Genomic DNA, 24,443 nt, shown 5'->3' on the forward strand with positions numbered 1-24,443 from the left:
ACTTAAAATCTCAATCCTGACAGCAACTTTGTATGGGAATCCCTAACTAAGGAAGAGCCCCTGCTGAATCTCTAAGGTGTGTACATGATGGGTTTTGTTTGGGGGGATCAAGAGTCTTGGAAAAACTAAGTCCTTTGAGCTCTCAAGTCAAAGGAAGAGGTAGTAAACATCCCATTTTTTCCTAGGCTTTTCAGAGTCCAGTAAAGAGTTCAGTGGCAAGTACAATGCCTTCAAAGACCTAACATCAGGTTCACTATAAAACTACAAGTGTAATGATGAGCTCAGGATGCAGAAAGGAACATCACAGATGGTATCTTTTATGAGACTAGCTTACGTAATTGGAAGTAGACAAGCTTTGAAACACACCAGCCCTCCTTAAGTCTAGTATATGAGCAGAACCTTTGCCACTTTGTACAGTCTTACAGCTATTCTGGGTGGTAATTTACTTGTGTTAATCAGTTACACAGCTTTTCCAATTATGCAACACAAAACCAAATCATAGGGAAACACAGTACATTCACGTTGGACAGGGATTTACAGTTCAAGATTAAGCGCTTGTGGAAAGGGCTTTGGAGTCTTTAAAAACTTTCATTTAATATGGCACCAAGACTGGGGCATACCCAGAACCCAATGTCTCCATCACATTTGGCTGTGATGCCCGATTATTCAGTATAGCCTCCTGAATCACCAAAACCACTTCCTGCAAAGGACTCTCTGTAAATCCCTTATCCAAGTACTGACCCAACCCAGCCCTGCTTAGCTGTATGCAGTCATAGCCTAAGGTGGTGTGAGTGCAAGCACAAACAGCATGCATCTGGGATTTCAGCTCAGTAGCTATCTTCTTTAGGAAAGAGTCTTCCTTTCAAGGCAGTCATAAGATGCAGTTTTATAGGAAGGGTTACTTTCCTGAAGTAAAATCATCTTAGTATATTCAAATATAAGCTTGTCTTTCATATTCAGGTCAATGGTGAAAACACTGCCTATGCTACACAACACTGTTTGAATTTGGTGGTAACTTCCTATTCTGATCACAGATTGTCTAGTAACAATTACTAAAATAGGTCAACAAGAAAATATGATCTAAAAAATTATAAATATCACTGTGGGAACATTTTATGAACAAACTCAGCTTTCTGTAGTTACAGCATTTGACACATTCAATACAGCAAACCTTTTTCATGCCTGAGTGTTTAAATTTTAGGTGCCTAAACAAAAAAGCACAGGCTTAACAGACTGATTGTATATGTACCCATATTACATTTCCAGAAGTGTTAATTACAGCTCTTACTGATTTTACACATCATCTCTGACAATCACAGCAGGAGATCTGAAAATTATGGCCTATATTTGTATCCGGGAAAAAAAAAAAAAAAATATATATATATATATATATATATATAGATTACTAAGTTTACACAGATGCAGGCTTCTGTCAGGGCATATGCTGATGTCTGCCCGCAGCCTGAATAACTGCAACATTCAGGACTGCTGTGCAAGTATTCTTGCCCCACAGCCATGAACAAGAAGCAGCACAGCTGCCATTGCAGCCCATGTGCTACTACAGCAGGGCAGCTGCTGTAGCTCCTCGCAGTTATGGAAGCATGGCCCACACACACCATGCTCTCTGACCTGTTTCACCTTGAAACAGGCTGTGCAGTAATTCAGCGTCAGCTTGAACAGAGACCTAGGGCTCCATCAAAGTCACAAGGTGGATGTTCCACATGCAAGCTCCCAGTGTGCTGTTTCTCATGTGGTAACAAAGATATGCTGAATCCTATGCACACAGTAAATTCCCTTTGCACTGGAAATAAATATGAATTAGTGCATAATTTTGGGAGGGGTTCAGGTGGTCACACTAAAGATTTGGTATTACTCCAATATAATAATTCTGTACTGTTAGTGTTATGACAAAAAGGCATTTTCTTCTCTGTTTCTCTTTGCACTTATGCTGGGCAGACCTCTAGCCCAGTTCATCTGCATATAAAATGAAACAAAATTTATAACAATAAGATCTTGCTACACTTAACAAGGATGTATCACTCCCCCACCCCTCTGTAAATTATTTTGCTGGAGGCTACATCATTCTCTCTGAGTAGTATGTTGGGAGTTGACAGAGGCGTGAATAATTCTAGGTGCAGAAGCCTCCCCAGCCGAGCTGAGCTGCAGCATGTTGGGCTGGCCTTTGATGCAGACTGGTTGGGCAGGTTCCTGGGTGCCCCGGGAACCGGTCTGACGGGCCTGTTATGCCAACAAATTCTGGTATGATTCCATGCTCTCCAGAATGCAGAAACCTGCCCAGCCAGTTAAATGAAAGGCATATTAGGTTATCCATTGCACATTGTATATATCTTAGGTGCAGCAGATCTCCTCTCGGCATTCTCTAGTGTGGTCCACAGTGGCTTCCTCATCTCACTTACACTTGAGGTTTATAGCTGGAGGGGAAGTCAATAGTAAACATTTATCACCCCGACCAAGAACAGAACTTCTCACAATTCAAACAGAAGGGTGAGTTTTGAAAATCTTTCTTTTAAATTTATTTAAGATAATCTTAAGCAAAAAATTTCTCTGATGCTTGAAGTGGTATAGCGGCTATCTCCTTAATGTGTCTGAGTACTGCCAGTCTTTATGGCACTTGTTGACAGGATTTTGGTAATTGCAGCTGTTTGAGCCTTCTGTGTGCAGCTCAGCATCATCTATCTGCTCTGTCTGTAGAGTATTTACTGCAAAGACAGTTCAATGAACCTAGCAGGGGAGTGAGAGATAGAAACTCCACAGCCAATTACAGTATTTTGAGCAGTTCACTTAAGTATTTCTTATTGGCCTTCTCTTTTATAGAGTGCTTTTATAATCCCTGTCACATAACAGCAGCGTTATGAAAAGGCATACTGCCATTACTGTAAGATGTGTGGTTACCAATTCTTGCCAGACTAACTTTTTTAATTGTTCTATTTTATAGAGTGTGCTACTTAAGCCTAGATTTACATATTTTGTGGTAAGATAGGAAACTTACTTATCATTCTTACTGCTTTCTTCCTACATATCTATTAGAAATTTACCTGTTTAGAATGAGTAACAGTGGTGGTAATGGCAATAAAAAGCAGTGCTAGTCATGAAGAGTAGGCTGACCTGAAAGTTGTACCTCTGTTTGCAGCTGAATCCATTCACAGGTTCTGTGTGAAATAAGAAAAATTAAACAGTGTGAAAACAAAAGCTGTGGAATCTGGTAACTGATTAACTACTGGAGCACAGAACTACTTGCTGAGCTGAATAGAAAGGAATGAAGACAGGTTTTGTCATGCCTGTTAGGACAAAATAACTCTTTAACTTAAGTAAATGTGAATCTTCTCAACATCTGTGTAGCCACATTTGTAAAAACCATCACACAGCTATTTCTGTCTCCCAGGAATTCTTGATTTTTTTCTAACTTTAAGCAAAACAATTACTGTTCTCTTTTGTGATGTGAAAAAAAAAAGCAACATCAGAATCAGTGGATACAAAGTACTAGATACAAAATATCTATACAGGATTATATAAGACTTTACTGTAGTCACACAGCAGGAAGCTTCAATTATGTTTACTGCCAGCTATTTCCAAGATGATGCTAAAATTAATAATATTCTTTTGTAGAGTGCCAAGGGCCTCATGAGCCTCTTAAAAAAAAAATCAATTAATTGAAATCACCTTCTCATTAGCAACACTGTATGTGTGTGTAAATTTGTTTTCTTAAAAGTGTGGATAAACAGAAAAGCATATAGGAAAATTTTGTTGTCTCACAGAAGCTTATATTAATCAGGAAAAAAAAGTTTAATTTTCTTGTGTTCTCAGTTGATTCTGCTATCAAATATGTAAGTAAAAACTTGCTAAGGGATAAACCATTCTCCAAAGAAAAATTACAGCTGGCTGAACTGTATGGTTTGCACAAGAACTCTGTGTAGAGTCTATAAAATGCTACAAAAGAGCTTTGCTTTCTGAAATTATAGGATTTTAACCCAGTACATGTTGAATATATTTACAATTCAAACTAAATAAAATTCAAACTAAATAAGCATTTTTTCAAAATGCTGCTTGCCATCCTCTCTCTAGCTTATGTGTTCTGTTTTATCTGGGTTTTCCTCAGCTGTCTTTTTTTCTTTCTTTCTTTTTTTTAGGGGGCTGGAAAGTGCAAGGGTTATTGTTTGGGAATTTCTTTTTCCCAAATGGTAAGTAAAATATTACTTCTTATATGTTATATGTTGCTTCTTTTCTGTCCCTGAATTCATGTTGTTCACTACAATAAGAGGTAGGTGGCATGATTTTCTGCACAGATCTGTTAACTTTTACTTCAGCCTTCCAAAGCTGGATAAATATGCGTAACTACTGAAACTGGTCATGTTACCCTGAGAAACATCACTATGAGCAAAACATGCTGCTACTTTCTGCATGCTGCTAACTCAAATAGGTGCTGCTGTTTAGAGCCTGAAGATCAGGAACACTGCACTGGGGTCCTGCAACAGCATCCCTCACATTGCTTTTTATTATTTATTTTTTTTCATCAAGACATCCTAAGAGACCTGAGAGTCTGAGTTGAATAAGCCCTGGCAGTTTCTGACTATAGATGAGGAGCAGTGAAAGCACTTCAAAGAAGAGGGTTCCTTCAAATGATCAGTGTTCCTTAAAATGATTAGTGATACTGCCATCGGGGAATTTGATCTTGGCTCAGTTTCAAACGTGGCTATGCAAGGAGCTTGAGAAGAATTAAATTCAACTAGTGGGGTGATGGAGTGGCTTCTCCCTATTTTTCCAGAGAAAGCAACCCCCTGTGCCAGACAGCAGTGGTGATGTGTTGTCTGTGTGCCCTCCCAGCTGTAAGCAATCATGCTGCTCAGAACATTTCCAGCTCCTACACTTCCAGTTCAAATCCCATTTAGGTATCAGCTGAACTGTGCCACATACTTTTATTTGCTGCATCTGAAGTTGGGCTCCTTTGATGTCTTTATTGGCAGTTGCATAACATAAAGTACAATAGATGAATATGACTAGAGAGTTAAACAATATATTTATCCTTCAGTTGCAGTCGAGGAGGTTGTGAACACACTTGCCATGTATATATATAAATATATATATATAAATATATATATATATATCTGATGCAAATACATAAGGACCTCACTATTTTATTTTATACATACACATGTATATATATATATCTATGCAAAGAATGAAATAGTTACCTTTGTGTATAAAGATTAAAATATTTAAATTGGACTTCCCATTGTAACTTAAATCTGGTTTTAATCTTTATATCTAAATTTAAAGTATTAGAAACAACAAAGAAGAGTAAGCTTTCAGCTAATATCTTTTAGACTAGTATGCATATGCAGTGAACTATGTTATCTGCTGCTACCTGAGTGGTTAGAAACACAGATGCAGCCTCTGTACTACCCCTCAAAAAGGGAGTGAAACTGGGTGTAAATTAAAGGCTATTTTTAATTTTATCTGTGCTGCAACATTGCAGTATGCTTACAATAGAACTTCAGTTATTAGCTGATCTGCTGGTAAACACTCCTGTCATCAAGAAGAAAGGCACTGCCAATAAACTGACTGAGAATCAACAGCTCCACCTTCTATTACAGGATTAAACATTTCAGACCATCCAGGTCTAAAATGGACTAGGACAAAATAAGATTCCCTTTTTGCAGAATTGCTCATGGAGAAGTGTTCTGTCACCTAGTTCAACGTGCCACAAGTAAGGGTTATTTAGAAATCTGGACATGAGCCATGACACCACAGGAAGTTTTGCATCTGTTGAAGCGCAGCAACGGTGAAGCATTTTTCCCACAGTATTATTGTCTAGGTGTGTGTGTTTACTCTTAGAAGGTGAATGAGATGCAGTTCCAGTTAGACTAGTCATCTTAAGACACCCAGTGTGTGAATGTGGAATATCAGACTCTCCAGTAGTTTTCTATCACGTTCAATGTGTCAGGAATCTGTTCAGTGGCCAACTATGTGATTACGGAGTACACACACTCAAATAAATCTGGAAGGGAGATAAAAGTAAAGTTCAACGGTTAGCATTAATCCGTTTTCACTTAGTGTGGAGTAGATAAGGATAGCACTATAGAAGTCAGTGGATTTATATGGCTGTAAAGATCAACATGAATGAATATGAAAACAAACAGCTCAGAGTTTATTGGGAAATAAAAAGGATGACATAATTATTTGCCAAAGCACTTCCTATAAATAGTAAGAAAGGCACAGTTTATGGTAAAATACCTGTTCAATCAACAAGAGGGCTATTTTATTGCTACCTATCAGATCTGTGTGTAGGTTTAAGACATCTGCTTCTCTTAACATGAGGAAATGATCACTTGCCTACATCACAAACTTTTAGATTACAGAAGTTTCAAAAGTAGAATGAAGAACTACCAACAAGCATTATTTAGAAAGACTGGAGCGTCCATCACAACCTATTATGACATGACAGCTTCTTCCAAAACATGTAGCCAATTTTAGCTCCACCATACGTCTCTCTGATCTGATAATGGATCAAACTCACCATTTGATCTTACAATAAGTAATCTGCTTCTGAGTTCCTGAACAACATTTTCATTTTATTTAAGCTGAAAAATAAGTGGCTCAACAATGATGAGGAATGAGCAGAAAATTTAAGTACAAGGTACTTTTTAAATACTTCGGAATTCATGGTATGTACTTGATGGGAAACCAAGAATATTTTCAACAACAGGACACAACAGATTTGAAGTTTGAATCATGTGTCATCTCCTGTCTGATAGTATTTCAAAATACCTAAAAAATGTTGAAATGCTATTTCAGATCCAGTTTTATTTATGCTGCAGGCCCTTATTTATAATGTTTTCTTGAGACCTGAGTGATCTGATTAATGAAAAAAGAATTAGATGGAACAGCTACTAACAATTATGAAATAGCTGAACACTTAACTTTCTAAATATTGCTATTAACAATCTAGAAAATGTATTTTTGCAGCGCTGTCCCTTCCAAACTGATCAATATTATGTCTTCTAGTCATGCCAACAAGGTGTCTCTGCAAGAGTTCCTATACATGATCCAGTGGAATCATGTGAAAGCAAAATAGTAATAGTGAAAAAACTGTGTTTTGTTTCTATTTCATCACTAAGAACTACCTAAAATCAAGGAGTTTTATCTCATTGCAGACAGCAGGACTGGTCCCAATGAATGAAGGAACATTGATCTGCAATTTGGTCAAAAAAATAACATTGAGAAGTGACAAAAAGGTTCAGCAGCCTTATACTGTGCTAATTATATGTGCCTACTGGTTTCCATACTCATAAAACACAAAAATATACCTAGGCTGCTCTGTTGTACAGTAAAATGACGAGCCATGGAAACTGTTAAAGATCAAGAGGGTGGGGGCAGCCCCCCATATACTTCTGTGTGTAAACCCCAGCAACTGGATTCCAAATCCTGGGGCACAGATAGATTTAACAGTATAGCCTTAAAGGCAAGGCCGCTTCTGGCACAGTTGTACACCTCGAGGATCCTCTTTATATCTAAACCAGCAAGAACTTATTTGGGGAAGGCAGGGGCAGAATTTGCTCCAATGCTGGCTCTCACACACACCCTTGCTTTTCCAGAGTGTTCTGTGCCTGTTGTCACACCGAACTGTGGCAGCAGCCAGGGCCTGGCTTGTCCCCTTTGCTTTCCTCTGGCAGCTCTCTGTGGAAACCCCAAGTACTGGGGCGGAGGAGGAGGGGGCTGAGACAACACCTGGTGACCTCAATGAGTGAACATGAGCCAGCAGTGTGCCCAGGCAGCCGAGGCCAATGGCATCCTGGCCTGCTTCAGAAATAGTGTGGCCAGCAGGATCCTGTACTCGGCACTGGTGAGGTTTGGGCCCCTCAGTTCAGGAAGGGCACTGAGGTGCTGGAGCGTGTCCAGAGAAGGGCAGTGAAGCTGGTGAAGGAAAGCACAGGTCTGTCCCATGAGGAGCTGCAGAGGGTGCTGGGGCTGTTTAGCCTGGAGGAAGCTCAGATGAGACCACCTGAAAGGAGGCTGTATCCAAGTGGGCGGTCAACCTTTTCTCTCAGGCAACAAGTGACAGGACAAAAAGTGGCCACAGGTTGCCCACGAGAAAGCTTAGGTTGGACATCAGGAAGAGTTTCTTCACAGAATGGGTGATTAGACATTGGAATGGACTGCCCAGGAAGATGGTAGTCACCCTTCCCGGAGGCGTTTAAGGTTGGACGTCGCACTTAGTGACATGGTCTAGTTGACACGGTGGTGTTTGGTCAAAGGCCAGACTCAATGATCTCAGCGGTCCTTTCCGACCCAGCTAATCCTGTGATCACGCGCCTGCCTCATCCCTGCCACCCGCACCCGGCGGAGGCCGCCCGGCCGGGGATCTCAACCCCTCACGTTCCGGCTCTCTCGCGAGAGCAGCGCGGAAGCGTCGCGAGAGCTGCCCGCGCCCCGCCTCCCCGGGCAGGGAAGGCGCTCGCTGCAGCTTTTCCTTTTTTCCCGCCGCCGGCGCGCGGAGCCGCCGGGAGCCAACCAGGTAACGGCGCGCGCTCTCCACATCCTCCGCCGGGGAGCGACCGCGAGCGCGCCGGCCGCGCTCCTCCCCGCCCCGGGGCCCGGCCCGCCAGAGCCCCTCCGGCCCCGGGAGCCGCCGGGCGCTCCTCAGGCGCTGCCCCGCCACCCCAGGGAGCCCCGTTGTCTCCGTTCGGGAGGAGCGGCGTGTGGGACATGCCATACCGCTCCTCTGCCGTCCCGGCTGCGGGGTGTGACCGAGCCTGGCGGGAAGCTCCCAGGTGTTGGTCATGGCAGGATTTCCCAGAGCATCCCGGCGTGTCTTTCCAGTGAGTTTTCTGTGCGGTGTTCGTGCAAGAGGGAAAGGAGAGCAAACTTCACCGCCGGGAAGGTCAGGAGAGTTGAGTTTGTAGGAGCAGCCGGTGTTTTTTTTTTTTTTGTTTTTGTTTTTTTTTTGTTTTTTTTTTTTTTTTTTTTTTTTTTTTGGTGGGGGTCAGGGCGCCGTGCGCTCCCCAGAATCCCGGAGTGGCGGAAAGGTATCAACACCGATAAGCAGCCCCGGCGTTTATCGGTGCTGATGGATCCCTCGAGGCAGTCATTGATGGAGCCGTGGAAAGCCTTACGGTGCCGGAGGGAGGAGCTGGCTTGTGGAAGAGGGAAATGGACTCTTTTTGGTGGTTCTGTGAAAGCGGCAGTCGGCAGGATAACAGCAAAGCAGGACATCCGGGAGAGGGGCTGGCGCTGTGCTCCCACCCCCAAGCAGCTTCCACTTCTGTCCCTGCCTGCAAGTGTTCGTGCATCCAGCTCTGGCGTTTTCCTCCCCTAAGGACTGGAAAGCACTTTGTTAGGGCTGGAGGCTAAGCCATCACTTCTGCACCTGTGCACCTGCCCAGGCCTGTCAAAGGCTCGACTTGAACACTTCTTGCGGGCCCTGTGTTTTAAGGGAGGTTGAACACCTGTAGGAAGCAATGTATCATTTTGGGATCTTGGAGCAGATGAAGCTTGGGAAAATGTCTTGCTCTTTTTATCCTATTTGTAGTCGGTTGATGTACTAATAATTTGCAGAAACTCTGAGCGTGTTTTGTGTGTTGTTTTCTTGCAGTCATCTTGGGGAAAAAAAAACAACAAAACAAACACTACAGACACCATTTACTGTCTAGAGTCAGATGACCTTTCCATGGAAATGAGTCATCTGACATACTTAAATCTGAAACAGTAAGTGAAAACAAGCATGTGGTTTTCGCTGCCCTAGTGCTTGATAGAGAAAAAGCTTGGTCCTGAAACATCTGTTGAAGGTACAAAGCAAGAGTTTAAAAGCCATTCCTAATGTCACTAGGCAATTGGTTCCACAAAGAAGCGCTGTAAGATGGCTTAATGTGGCTGCACACAAAGTGGAGCATTTCAGCTGCAAAGATGCAAGCAAATAACTGTTCAATTTCTGTTGAAGACTTGTAGGCATTGCTAATTGCAATGGGTAATTTTATTTTCTATTAAGGATTTCTCTGAAGATAACATTTGCTAACTTGAAGCCATATCCTGAAATAGGCACTGAATTTGCTATGGACAGACCAGGTTAAAGCAAATGTGGAGCTGCTGGATGCATTATTGTAATATTTAAGTATCTGTATGCTATAGAAAACATACAGTTCAAGAGTTCTTGTTGAGAGTAATGTTCTGTACCATTATTTTGATTCCATTGTAAAGATAGCCAGACTGAAAAAAAGTGACTTAAAACAGTGCACAGAGTCATGAGACGGGAGAGTGGAACCAAAGCCTCCAGGCCCTATACTTGATTACTGAACATTTTATTGTGGTGAATCTGGGGGACCAGCTGAACCAGTAGCTGCACTCAGACACTCTAAGTTGTTTGAAGGCCTCAAGATAGGAAATGCAGCTTCTTGACTAATCATAGACCTTGTATCATCTGAACTATTAACTTATACCTCAAAAATTTGAGAGAAACTTGTTCTTTCTATTTGGCAGTATAGGCATGGTGGTTTGCGTGCTCAAGTTGCTAATTTAGGAATAGTACAAAATATCTAGTTTTTTTTTTTCTTACTGTGTTTTGTATTACGGAGTCATAGAGATAGCTATTTCCACCTGTTCAAAAGTGTTTGTTTAAAATTGACTGCATAAGAATGGGGAAAACTTAGTATGTGCAGTTTCACACAGAGGGAAGTGAAGGATAGAGTTTACAGGAGTGTTTCAATATTGGACACCCAGTGCCAGTAGAATTGAATCTTAACCTTGTCTCAGAGCCAGATCTGAGTATCATGCTTCCCCTGTAGTTTTCCTGAGGCCATCATCTCTGTAAGAAACCCTTCAAAACAAGTGAGAATTATGGGTAAGATTATCCTAAATTTTGTAGGCAGTCAAGCTTCTAAGACAGAGTTATCTGACATTGATTGTTCTTCTCAAATATTAATGTTTTGGAGATTTGTAGATTTTGTGGTTACTCTCCAATTATTTTTTTCCATCAGGGAATGAGAATAATTTTAATATAGAATTATGAAGACTTCAAGGGGATATGAGCTTTTCTTTGCAAAAGCATGTCATTTGAATTCAAGTTTATATAAAGGATGTATATAGACAAATTCATCCTTGGTGAAACTTTTGACAAATGCTTTTGCTGGCAGCCAGATTTAGGCTCTGTGGCTTACTTCTGGAAAACAGGAATATAACTGTATCTTTAGATAGGAAAAATATAAAGACTTCTAAGTATTTTAATCTAATTTTAAGTTGATAGCTTTTTAAGGGGAGGAAAATTCTGTTAGTTTATAATTACCTGCAGCAAAATACTTAGCATTGTCCAAGCTTTCAGAGTGACTGTCAGTATGAAAGTATATAAATATGTATCTTCAACAAGGATAGACAGTAAACTTTGCATTTCATCCATGGCTACAAGTTATGCTCTGATAAACTCAAATGTGTTATCATTCTGTCCTTACAGAGGTACACCTCTCTTCAGAAACAGTTTCATAACTATGTAATTTAAAATACAAAGTTTGAGAGTGAGCCAGTTCTTCAAGTCAAAGAAGCTGGGACCAGAAAAAAAGCACGATGAATGCATCTGGAGGAAGCTGTGCAAGCCCTAGTTCTGCAGAACCTACAGGAGATTTCTTCAAAGAACTGTGGTCCAAACTGAAAGAATGTCATGATAAAGAAGTACAAGGTAAATCATCAAAGGTTGGATTTGTCAGGTTAAAGTTGGTGTTTGTCAGTTACCACATGAAAACTTTGAACCAAAATACTCTGTATGGAACTGAATAGATTTTTAATGTTTTAAGTTATGCAGGAAGTTAGCCCCAATGATTACAAATCATTGATCCTTAGAGATTGACCACCTAAGCCTGGTTTAACAGGATTAAACTATCAACACGGATAAATTATTTGCTAGGTCAGTGAAGAAAAAGTAACACAATGTTACATGGAGTCTCTGCTTGCCTACAAAATATTTGTGTTACTTTACTTTTAATGGAAAAAACCATGCCATTCAGTGGATTCTTTACTTTTGCCTTTAGTTGCTTCAGATACATTAAAATTGTTTGCATTATTTCCTCTAACTTGTGCAAAATCACATTAATGTTTCTGAAGTGAAAACTATTTCTCCAGATTTTAATGTTCTAAATTTTCTCAGTAAAATGTGTAATATTTTTGTAATATGATTATTCTTACATTGTGTGACATGTAATAACAATTTTACTACAGATTGGCTGTTAGCGTCTGTTCATTCTTCAGTAATTCAGAAAAGATGAGTTATTGCACAATATGTCTTGTTACTGTAATATTGTTTTGCAAGGAGTATTCATAAGGGATTTTTGCTAAAAGCGTTAAATAAATTAACATTTAGTTCTGCTAATCTAAAGTCACATAACCCATTCTTTTGAATGGAATTAAAACAGTATTAGGCTGTATCTCTTAATAAGTTTATCCTTATGTATGAAATAGTATTTATTTTAGGCTGGAATAAAAGTGGGTGATCTTCTGTGATTTAAGAGCTTTAGTCATGCAAATGGTCTTTACCCAGACCATCTCAGTGGCCTTGGTTGTTTCTACCAGCCTCAAAGCAGTTTCAGGTCTGTCCATTTTGGCCCAGTTATACCATTGCTTCTTGGCTTCAAAAACTCTTGGAGATTGTTTTGTAATTAATAGATGTTACATGCCTCCTACTGAAAGTCTTGATTCAATAATTTGCAGCACTGGGCCATGACACTTTGTTGTTAATCATTAAAAAAAGCCAGACCAAACAAGCAAACAAAAAACATATACCAATATGGCAACTGAAAAGAAAACTATAGCACACGGTAGCATTCCTTTGCATTAACATGTGAACTACAGTTTGATATTGTGTTCCAAAATGCAAAAAAAAACCCAACTTTTTTTAATAATTATTTTTTTTAATTGGTGATGGTTCTTTTTGGAGTGGGTGTGATGTCAACCACTGATAAATGCGGAAGTACCGACAGAATGGGATCTGGCAATGTATGGCATGTCTGAACAGCAAAAAAGCAAACAAAAAGTTCTGATGTAGAGACTTATGTTAAGTGACCCTTTCTCTAGTTTCTTGGGGTGTGCAGCACGTGATTTTCAAGTTTGGGTTTTCTTTATGCAAGCAAGATATTCTTTAGAATGCATGCAGGGTGTGGCCAAGTAATTTTGCCACCAGGCAGTCTTTTTCATGCCTAGCCCTTTGTCAGTATGTCCCACACTGTGTTAGGTAAAATTAGGTCTTCCATGATAACATCAAAGGCATGCCTGAAGGATAGTTAATTTTTTCAGAAGGTGGGGATCCTCTTATAGAAAATGGTACTGGAAGATATTTTAGAAACATCAAACACAGACTTGCCTAGACTTTGCTTGTTTCTGAAGTCTATAAATAAGAATTAAAATTGAATCATGAGTTTCCAATCTGAATGTCAGCAAAAATTATTTTAAAGGTGGTGGAAGGTGGATTAAGGGAAGTTAGTAGTTGTTGAAAAACTTTTTGCATGTACAATGTACTAAATGCTGAAATGGTGGAATTATTTTTATTTAAAATCCATGAAAAGTAGAATTTGTGACATATGAACTTGACATGGTCAGACATGTTAGACAAGTTATATCTGTAGAATGTAGACTGAAGGATACTTTAAACTCATGAAGTTTGAAAGGGATTTTATTGACTTTTGATATTACTATATTGTAAAGGGTGTATTTTTCCATTGCTATGTAAAGAAATCCAGCTTCTGGTTCTTTTAAACTGATCACTTCCAAAGAAATCCAAATTTTTGCCTTCTTCAGCCAAAATAGCGATTATTTAACTTCTACTCATTGTCTCATAATGAATTTGACTTCCCAGTTTCCAAAGATATTTGGTATGGTCAATGTCAGTTGACTTTTCATGAAGTTCAGAGATGCTCAACAACTCAGAATAATGGTCATTAAAACTATTTGTTTTTATTTCCTATCTGTAGAATGTGGGGGATACTTTCATAATTCTCAGAAGATTCAAAGGAAGTTAATCATACTTTTTATAAACTGATTTATTTCACAGGTGGTAATTCTTACCTCTTGCTTGAAATAATTATATAGATGCTTCCTGCATGTGGATCTTATCAGGATAGTTTTCTGAGGATTAATTTAAATCTAAAACTCTGTACTAAAACTATATATCAGCATAGAAATGTAAGCAGTGTTTTATGTACAAGAAGTAGCCTAGTTTTTTTAATTATTGCTTACTTCTAAAAGCAGAAGATAGCAACAGAGAAAAAACTGTAGTCATAGAAGGACAGAAACTTCTGAGGAAAGCAATCTCATTGATAGATTGCTGTAGGAAAGGAAATGGCTGGAAGTTCCTCAAAAGTAAATAATTATAGAAAACTGAGCTGGAAGGGATTGTAGAAGGTCATCTAGTCCATCTCTGTACCCTTGAGGTAGGATTATGTCTGCGTCATTGCTGACAGTAGCTTGTCCAACTTGTTTCAAGAAGTCTCCAGTGATAAAGCTTCTGCAGTCTTCCCAGGCTCTTTTGGTTTTAAGGAAGTGCATTTAATGCATTTGAAAAATCATCACAACAGAAATTATCGTAGCCATTAATTGAAATATTACAGCTATGTAGTCTAATCAAATAGCAAGTTTCATAAAATGGTGTTCAATTAATCTGCCTAATGATAGTTTAAAGAAGGTCTCCATTGCTTTAGCAGGTGTATTAGTAGGTGTCATTTACTAATGCACTTGCAAGCTTTTGGTAATGTAGACTTACTTTAGATTTAGCCTAAAGTTTGTCTATTCCATAAAAATATTGTGCGAAAGATAAAATTGAATTACAAAGGGACACAGTATAGTTCCACAGAGTTTTATATGCTCCTTGTGTTAAATAAGGAAACTTGAAAAAGCAAAGCTCCTTAAATGAGCATGCTTAAAAACTCTTAATGCTCTGGTAAAGGAAGATACTACAGCAGATGTAGTAATTCGAGGCTCTTGGATAAATGTAACAGGCTGGTTTCCTGCCTTCTCATTGCAGTCATTTGAACTAAGAAAAAAATGCAACCTTTAAGTAACTAGTTTAGTTCCTCCTGAATTCAGGTGAGAGGGGAGATAGTGTTACCTGTATCACAGTGCTGGGCCTTTTGAGCCCTGCCTCTTCAATTGGTCGTTCAGGTTGCCAAAGTTACTATCCTAAATACTTGCAGAACAGACTACCTGTTCATACAGGAGATGCATTGTTGTGCAGCTTCATTCCTTCCGATGGGCGTGGAGCAGCTTTAAAGCAAGCTTTATAGGGGTTCTAATTGCAGATGCCTAATTGACTTGATGAATAGCATCTACTTAAAAAAATAAACCCTCTTTCTGTGCTGATCTGCATGATAGAACATAATGTCTCACAGGTGCTGAACACTTGGAGATAAAAGAAATCTTGCTATATTTCCTAAGAATTTTTTAAAGTAGTCCGTCTGCATTTTTAACTCATTGTCTCACTGGCATCTTGTAGCAAGTATGGGTTCACTGAGTTTGTGGCTGGCTTGACGTTTTAAGTGGCCTGAAGAGTGAGCCTTCTTAAGCAATTAATTTTTCCCTTAGAACTGTTCCTAGTTGAGTGTGGTACGGGAGAAAAAATAGTGTGTTACCTGCCTTAGCCTATATTTTCTATGGTAAGATATAGTATCAGCTATGTATTTGGACTTAAATTCAAAGTAATCTGAAGTTTTCTTACAAGTGTTTGGGTTTTATAAGTTTATCCTGCTATCTTAAATGCATAATGCTTTTGCAAGAGAGCTTACAAGACACCTAATGTTCAACCTGAAGTTTCTAGCAACCCTTCATAGATAGAAGAAAATAGCCATGCTAAGAAATACTATGTTATTTTCTGATGTGATATGAAAATTTCTCTTGGATTTCTGATTGAGAAACTGTTCTGTCGTTGGGTTCTGATTATTTCTGTTTATTTGGAATAGGAATGGCCAGCTTGTGTGTGGGTAACATAAATTTCCATAGCGTTGTGTCCTGCTTGTTAAACTGTTTTGTACATAAATATCTTCTTGTCTCTGTGCACATATAAATGCACGCAAGACCTTGCAAGCAGATTGGATGGACAGTGCTCAGTCCCCTGAGCTGTCAGCTGGCCATTCCTGCTGAGAACATCAGTTGTATTTGCAAACCTTTTTACTCCTGCTCAGAATATATAGTTAGGACTGTGGCTCTTCTTAGTGGGAGAAGGGCCACAGATGAAATATCATTCCTCAATTCACCTTCTGATATTCCAAGGAAGCTTTGACTAAGAGAATCTGGCAGCACATATCCAAAGAAGGATGTTGCCCTTCCGTGCTTGAAAGCCTTGAATCACATATTTTTAATGTTTCCTTTATGCTTATACACTAAAACATTTCTCAGTTCAGCGATTGGATGCTTCATTCCAGTGTAGTGTTGTAAATTTATGTGCACACAGAACATATTTTATGCTGCTTATGTGGGCATAGTCAATGAAAATATATTGGCAGTGTTGGCTATTCGTGTGTGGTTATTTCACAAAGGTGTTTGTTTACTTGTGTAAGTGAAAATCTGTGTGTTTGTTTAAGAAGTCCTTATTTCCTGGAGATCACAATGACTATATTTGTTTCCAAGAACCTGTGGAACACACTCAAAAGGTCCAGAAGGAACCTTTTTCTCTCCAGATTAGTGACATTTTTGGTCTTTTTTTGCAGATGACAGTGGCAAAGGGGACGTTAATTTATTGTCTCACCCATTTTTTTAAAATTATAAGTCTATAACATGTCATTTCTTCTTTCTACTTTTCAGGCTTACAGCTGAAAATATCTAAGTTGAAAAAGGAAAGGTGCTTGTAAGTACTCATCCTAATGATCTAATTTATTAAAGGAGAGTCAGAGTCCCATTAATGAGCTGCAATTCTTGTAAGATCAATTAAGGTTTCATGCATTTTTCCTTTATATGTGTAAAAAACAGTTTAATAATTCAGCTGAAGATGTATGTAGCTCTTTACAAGGTGTGTTATTTCTGAAGTATAATTTATAAATTAAGTAGTTGCTCATTTTTAATCTGAAATGACGAAAATATCTCTTGCTTTTGATATTTACCTGGTGTATGATAAGTTGCTACCATGTTCTGGAATCTTAAATTGATCAGTCAGTTTTCTAGATGAGAAATATTATCAGTGCCGTGACTGAAAGAATACCAAATAGTTTAGTCATTGATTGTTGGAATCTTTCTACAACTGCCACTTTGTAGACAATACTGTTACATAGGAGGTCTTGTTCTCCTTGCTGCATCTGAATACCTGGGGTTTAGTATTTCAAACTTGGTAATCAGTTGACAATGAGCACCTTATTTTGTATCCCACTCCAGCATTAGAGCTAATGACTTGTAAACCCTAGGTCAGAGACCAGCCATTATGCAGTGCCTTCATAGCCAAAAATGTCTGTCATGTTTATTAGGCGCACTGGAATTTTAAGGGAAAAAACCCCAACCAACAGCCTAGTTCCTTCTGTCATTTTACTGTCTTCATTTTACGGGGTTGAGGTGAAAGGCATGTAGTATTCATGTCTTATTTATTGCAAATAACATAATGCCATAGAATGACCTGGAGTTAGTTAGAAACTATTTTTAAGCCTCCTGTGAGTGGCATAAACAGAAAAATTGAGATTTTTGTGGTTTTACTTTTTTTTGTTGGAGCGATTTTTTAACATCCTAAACATCAGGAAAATACAGCCTGCTTTTGTCAGACTTCAAATTTTCCATGGCCTGGCTGTACTTGGTTAGTGAACTGAGGTAACAGAACTTTAACATTTTGTCCTTCCCAAGTAAATGTATACAAGCCTTAAATGGTCCCTCATGTTGTTTGTATGTAACTATTTTATAGGCTGAATATGCAGTTGGAATGGCCTATGTGGGTCTGTGTGATAGTACAGAAAAATAAAGCATCTGTACTTAAATATAAGGATTAATAAAATATGCTTGTGATTGTACACTGTAGAAGCTTCCAGTTGTCCCATTCACTTTAGGACCCATGACTGCTAGTTTCTTGTACTACTCTGTTGCCAGCAGTATGAAAATGTGGTTGGCTAAACATATGTTAAAGGGATCGTGCCAATTTAAAAGTATGTTTGTATAAAAGAACTATATCAACAAGTTAGTAAATATGTCTTCATTTCCTGGTGTGTGTGTGTGTGTGTGTGCTTAACAGCTTTTCATGAGCCAATTTCATGACTTCCACAAATAATCCATCTCAGGCACACTGAAAACAACTGCTTTCATGGATATATACAAAGGATGACATGGTAAAAAGAAGAGCTGGGAAATTCTCAGAAGTTAGTCATTGTCATGTTACACAGATTGAGGTGCTTATCTTTTACTGAACATTAATTTCTCTGTAGAAAACAGCTGTATGCTTGTCACTTGTACCTCCTTAGCATCTTGAAGAGATGTTGTGATCTGATAATAAAACTGAAAGGGAGCTAAAATTGGGAAATTTTACATTGTTACTTTTCCCTAGCTCCTTTAAGGAGAAAACATTATTTTGTTAATTAATTAGTTCTGGTTTTTAGAGAAGGTATTTTTCACAAGATCAGCTGCTTCTGAGGCTTTTGGAAAGAGACTTCTCATGTCTTTATTCGTATTATGGGAGTACATGCTCTATTGAGAATTTCTTCTTGAGGAAGTAAACCTCTAATGGATCTAAAGACTTTTCAGGGATTTCCAAACCTAGTGTGGTTTGCCAAGATGCGGAATTTACTCACTGATAAGACAAGACCAAAATGACCTGATTGTGAAAGCTCCCATTAGATTCCCAAAAGCTCCACAACACAGTAAAGTGTAAGACAAGTGTATGAGTTTGTTCTCTGAAATTGTTACTTGAACATTGCTGGCTTTTATGTCTTGACTGTCACCAGTTCTAGTTTTTACCTGAACAAAAATCAGACATAATAGAAGATCACCTATATTATGAACTAGAAACTAGCTGCATTCTTTCCTCTGTCATTTGTAATTTATTATTAAGCAGAAAAACTAACTTTCTCTTCAGCTTAATATTTGTGCTGATTATAATCACATTTTCCAAGGATATGAAAAAAACATGGCAGAGAAAATTCTCTAGTAAAATGTAATTACTGCAATTTAAAGTTAGAACTAATTTTTCCTATTTTTCTTTTCAGGGATGCAGAGAGGCTTGAAGAGTTCTATACCAAGAACCAACAGCTCAGAGAACAGCAAAAAGCACTTCATGACACTATCAAGGTTTTAGAAGACAGGTGAAGTAGTGTCTTCTGGCTTTTGAGTTTGCTGTATTTTGCTCTTACGGAGTAGCTCTGGATACTTTGCAAAGTTGAGTCTGTGTTTTGGTGTGGGATTATTGGGTTTTTGTTTGGTTTTGTATTTTTTTTTTTTTTAGTAAGCCAGGCCTTTTCTAATGCAATCCAAATAGTGTGTTAGAGAATGGTGTAGAATTTGTATTTTTCTGGCTGAAGAGCAATCAGTAAGTATATAGCATATTTATTTATCTCTTCTATATAACTAAGTTGTTGTATTACTTTCAAAGGGCTCAGTTTGTTTAGCTTAGTTAAGACCAATAGAAGTTAGAATAGAGCAGCTTGGGAGGCAAACAGACATTTTGAGGTTTATTCTTTTGTACCTATCTTTGTATAGTTAAATTTTATATTGATCAAGATATAATAGAAGTACAGAGCCCAAAGGCTAAATACATTGTGAAACTAATGAAATAACTCACGAGGAGATGTTTCAGATTTGTGGGAGTCTGTTTTACCAATTGCCTTTTTACCTACATTTAATTATTGGTTCTGTCTGTTACCTTCTTTTGGACTTAGGTCTTCTCACCTTTTGATCCATTCTGCCTTTTCCTTATTTATTCCTTTTTAATCTGGTGCAACAGAACAAAACTAATAGACATGAAATAACACTGTATTTTTAATATTTAAAAACTATACCTGTTTTGGAAAGTGTGTGTTAAATTTGCTGTTAATAGGCTCTCAGAAGCTTTCTGGGAGCAGGAGATCATTACATAGTAAATGGTTCTCCACTATTTCTTTGTTACCTCAAATTTTAAAGCTGTGATACTCTACTTTTACTTTTAACTCCATCTCTCTGTGAAAGTGATTAGGGATAAGCTTGTAGCCATGCAGGTAATAAACTTTCATACCATGTAAGCAGAAAGGCATTAATGGTGTGGATGGACTTTTGTAATCCCTTTACAGATGAATTACTCAAATTGTGAAAAGCAGAAGGAGTATTTCAACTGATTTAATGCAAGGAGATTGTAATACTGTGTTTGTTACACATTGATATAAGCTAGTATGAAGAGGCATTTAAGTATTTTACTCTTGCCACAATTCCACAATGTTAAAACCCCAATAAACCAATATGGATTTTACTTCCAATATTCAGCTGTGAAATTGGAAACTTACATAGTTTATTTATTTGGGGTTTTTTAATACTTGATGTAGTAGCAGCAACACTGCAGAACTTTTTGACTAACTGGTTTCTTATTTAGCAGACAAAAGAGAATCTGGTTTTCACCTTGGTAATACTGTTAGCTTTTTGACATGTACCAGAAATAAATACATCCCATTTATGACCTATAAAATGAACACATTTCATTGCATGAATGAATGTGTCAGGTAAGATGGAGTGATTCTAACCAGTCCTTTTCTGATCATGGCTGTGTTTTAAACAGCTAATCTAAACCATTAGAAACAGTGGAGTCAAGGCCTTTCATGAGCTTTGGGATCCACTTCAAATTATTTGTGCTAAGATAAAGGGTTTCACATTTACTTGGTGGTTGTTACAGACTTAAATTGCTGTTTGTCCTTTTTATTTGATTATTTTTCTTAATGACAGTACATATCCTTAGATGAAGTAGTAATTCTATTTACTGAAGTGATTTGCTTATTAGTATTTTCTTAAAGGAGCTTTACTTTAAATGAATGGTTTTATATCTGACAGTATTCTTAGTAGGATGCCTCACAAAGGATTTCAGTGGCAAAGTGTAGCATGCTCATTATTAAATAGAGTAATGCATGTTGTTTTAGATGTATCCAGTGCCTACAATCATTTATGCAAATGTTAGAGCACATAGTATTAGCTCACTCAGAAACCTGAAAACATTGCTATGAGAACATATAAAACCACAGTACTTAGTGGTGTTCCGCATAGCTGTTAGAAGTTTTCTGGTTTACGTTGTTCGAAAAGTCTGTTAAACATTAGTATCTGCTGCATGCATGGCAATATTTTTTTAACAGAGGGACCTTTTTCTCTTCATTTTATTGTAGATTAAGAGCGGGGTTATGTGATCGTTGTGCTGTAACTGAAGAACACATGAGAAAGAAGCAGCAAGAGTTTGAAAATATCCGGCAGCAGAATCTCAAACTTATTACTGAGCTTAGTGAGTTTTATCCCCAAGTCTGAAGACAAAACATGCTATTTTGTAAACTAGTTCTCCAGTAATTCCTGTAACTTGATATAATTTATATGTGGTGTGTTTAGTAAGCCAAAAACTTTCAGTCTGGGGATACTTAACTGTACAGTCTGAAAATATGTAACATACCAGTGACTAGTCATTTGACCCACCTTCTTAGATTGAAGTGCTGATACTGAAAGTGAACTGACGTGGAAAATCTTACACTGTAAAGTAGCTACTTTAGATAAAATGTGACTGCTTCTGTTTATTCCTACAGCTAGAATGATTGCCAGCTTTCCTAAGAAAACCCTGACTTCAAAAGGAACTGGTGATTACAAAGTATCAAGTTCAGACAGAAGTGGGTCCAGCTTGTGTCCTGTAGTTGGTCTTGGACTTAACTGCAGTAAACCCATAACTGTCGCATAACCAACTGAAGCCACAAAAAATAGCTTTATACTTGGCAGCTTGTAGCCAGCTCATTTTGAAGTCAAGAAATAGAATGTGAAACAAATGAAACTATTTATTCCAGGTAATACACAAGCAGGACACAAATATGTTCATAAAGAGAGTTTGGAAAGATTAGTTGTATAAAGCATAGAATAATACAGGACTGAATTTTAAAATACTAATGATATCTTTGCCATTCATTATTTTGTATTATTAGTTGTCTTGCTTGGTCAAGGACAAGCAGACATGAAGTGAGATTTAAAATTCGGGAAACACCAGACAAAAAATAGCTTTTTGGTGCTTAATTGAATTATGGAAATATTAGACTCTATGCTAATACAAAACATATCAGTGTTTAAAGGACTTCTAATATTGGGCACTTACATAAAAATATTCTGAGTTTAATGATGAACAACAAACAGGGTACAGCCAATCTCTAAATGTGGCTCTGAACCTTAAAAATCAAGGTGACACCTATTCAGTACAAATCTTGAATTGTGACACAACAGTAGGCTCCCATTGATTTGCATTGAGATCTGTATAACAATGAAAAAGATCAGTTGAGGATTATAGAGGCAAAATACAAGAATACAAAAAACAAGAATAAAAATTAAAGTGAACAGAAGAGGTGGGAGCTGTCACATTATTAGTTTGAGACAGCATGTAAGAAAGGCTTAATGGTTCCTTAAATGGATAAAACCAAATTCAAATTGCTCTATATTTCACAGGTTATCTTTAGCCTAAGGAAGCAATTTTGTCCATGGAGACAAGTGAGTAATTCACTCATCTTTACAACACAGTCTCACTTCTGTGTGCATGGACAAAAGTAATTAATGATTGTGGAGAACAAATGTCGTGATACAGTAATTGTGCCACCTTTGCCCTAACATGTCATTTTACTACTTTTTTAATGACTAGCTTGAAACTTCATTTTTGTAAACCACAGAGAAGGTGTATGGTATTGCATTTTAGAATTGATTCTGTTTCCTTGAAGGACTTGATGAGATGATCATGTTAATGTGTGCATTGATTTTTTTTTAAATATTTTTTTCTATAAATTTCAGTGAATGAAAAAAACAACTTACAGGATGAGAATAAAAAGTTAACTGAACAGTTCCAACAATTACAGAAGGAGCTAGAGTAAGTTTTGCATTGTTTTGGATATTCCTCCATTCCTTAGTAGAAATGTCTGGAAATGTAAATATGAGCTTTAAGTCTTTAAATCTTGTTTCTTCTTTCTGATAGATAGACTGTGAAAAGATAGCCTCCTGCCACTATATCAACATAAGCCCAGTTTCCTTCTGTTGTGCAGATTTTTATTTTAACTGTGTGCATCTTGTTTTAAACTAGGAGTAAAACTGGGAGAAGTAAATTTATTATAGTAATTTTGCTTGACTTCTGATCAGAGTATAGTAAAGCCTTATGTCTCATACTTTTATTCCTTAGTTGCCTATTTACTATTTATTTCCTCCTAGGCTAAGACTCCAGAAAAGTATTTATTTGGATAGTCAGAAAGTCCAAGGATCTTGCAATACATTTTAAAAATAAACTAATTATAATTTTGCAATTTTAAAAGAAAAATACTATAGTAAACTTTGAAAGCAAGACATAAAAATAATGAGCTACAAATTGACTGTGAAATTTTAATCTGATATAGTAAGAATGTGCCATCTAATGTTGTGGTTAATATGTGAATGTGGTCTGCTGTGCAAGGCAGAAGTAGTGTTCCTTTCTTGTGGTCTGACATCATCTGAAGCTTCTCACTTTTTGCCTGTCTGTGACTAAGTTGTGTATGTGCTTGGGAGAAATGGGACAGGATGTGTGGACTTGGTACAGAAGGCTTTTTATGCATGTGACTTATTTCTCATCTTTCTCAGAATTCAACCTCCGTAGGGAGTAAAACAACTAGACTTCAGTTCAGAATGACTGTAGTCCTATTGCTTTGTATTTCTTGGTTTGTCTCCCATCTTTGCAGCTTCACTGTCCTTTCTTTTTTCTATATGCATTTAATTTTTTTGGGGTAACATACTTCATGACCGCAGCTTCCACTAAAAATCTCAGGCCTGTGTAGGAAAGCTGACAATGACCAATGTAACAATAAGTTATTTGCTCTGCATGTTAGGTGATCATTAATTAAGTGCAGAGTTGAGTGGATAAACAGTTATTTACAAGGATGGTACTGCTGTTTTAACACAGTCACTGCATTTGGTTGTTTTGGTTGAACTATCTATAGTCATGGTACTTTATTTAGAATTAGCAACTTAGATCAATACAATATCAATCACATTGTAGGTGCAAAGTAGCAGATTTTTTTTAGTGCATGATATGAAATCAGATTTTTGCATTTTGTAACCAAGTTATAATATTAGGAATAAAGAGCTGAGAATTCTCCATAGAAGTGAAATCAGTAAAAGTGTGGAAGAATTGTATTATATGATCCTTTATGACACTGAAATTTCATTATGCATGGATGGAAACAAGGAATTTTCTACAAAAACCTGTTCTGGGCTGTCAGAAAAATCCATGATTCAGAAATTATTTATTACATAGTTATGATGTCCAGTATGTATGGCAGCTGCTTCATTTG

The 24,443-nt window shown here is 37.7% G+C and overlaps 1 protein-coding gene across 1 annotated transcript in view; it reads left to right on the top strand.

Annotated features, from left to right (window-relative positions):
- The first annotated feature begins 11,568 nt into the window (after window positions 1–11,568).
- The window catches only part of RBBP8 (RB binding protein 8, endonuclease), a 29,932-nt gene continuing 17,057 nt past the window's right edge, over window positions 11,569–24,443 (top strand). Inside the window, exons 1-5 of the mRNA XM_062512514.1 lie at window positions 11,569–11,680; window positions 16,783–16,825; window positions 19,152–19,247; window positions 21,282–21,394; window positions 22,921–22,996. Coding sequence (XP_062368498.1) covers window positions 11,569–11,680; window positions 16,783–16,825; window positions 19,152–19,247; window positions 21,282–21,394; window positions 22,921–22,996 — 440 coding nt within the window. The remainder of the gene's footprint in view (window positions 11,681–16,782; window positions 16,826–19,151; window positions 19,248–21,281; window positions 21,395–22,920; window positions 22,997–24,443) is intronic.

The sequence above is a fragment of the Cinclus cinclus genome, chromosome 1, assembly GCF_963662255.1.
Source record: "Cinclus cinclus chromosome 1, bCinCin1.1, whole genome shotgun sequence".
Classification (NCBI taxonomy): domain Eukaryota; kingdom Metazoa; phylum Chordata; class Aves; order Passeriformes; family Cinclidae; genus Cinclus; species Cinclus cinclus.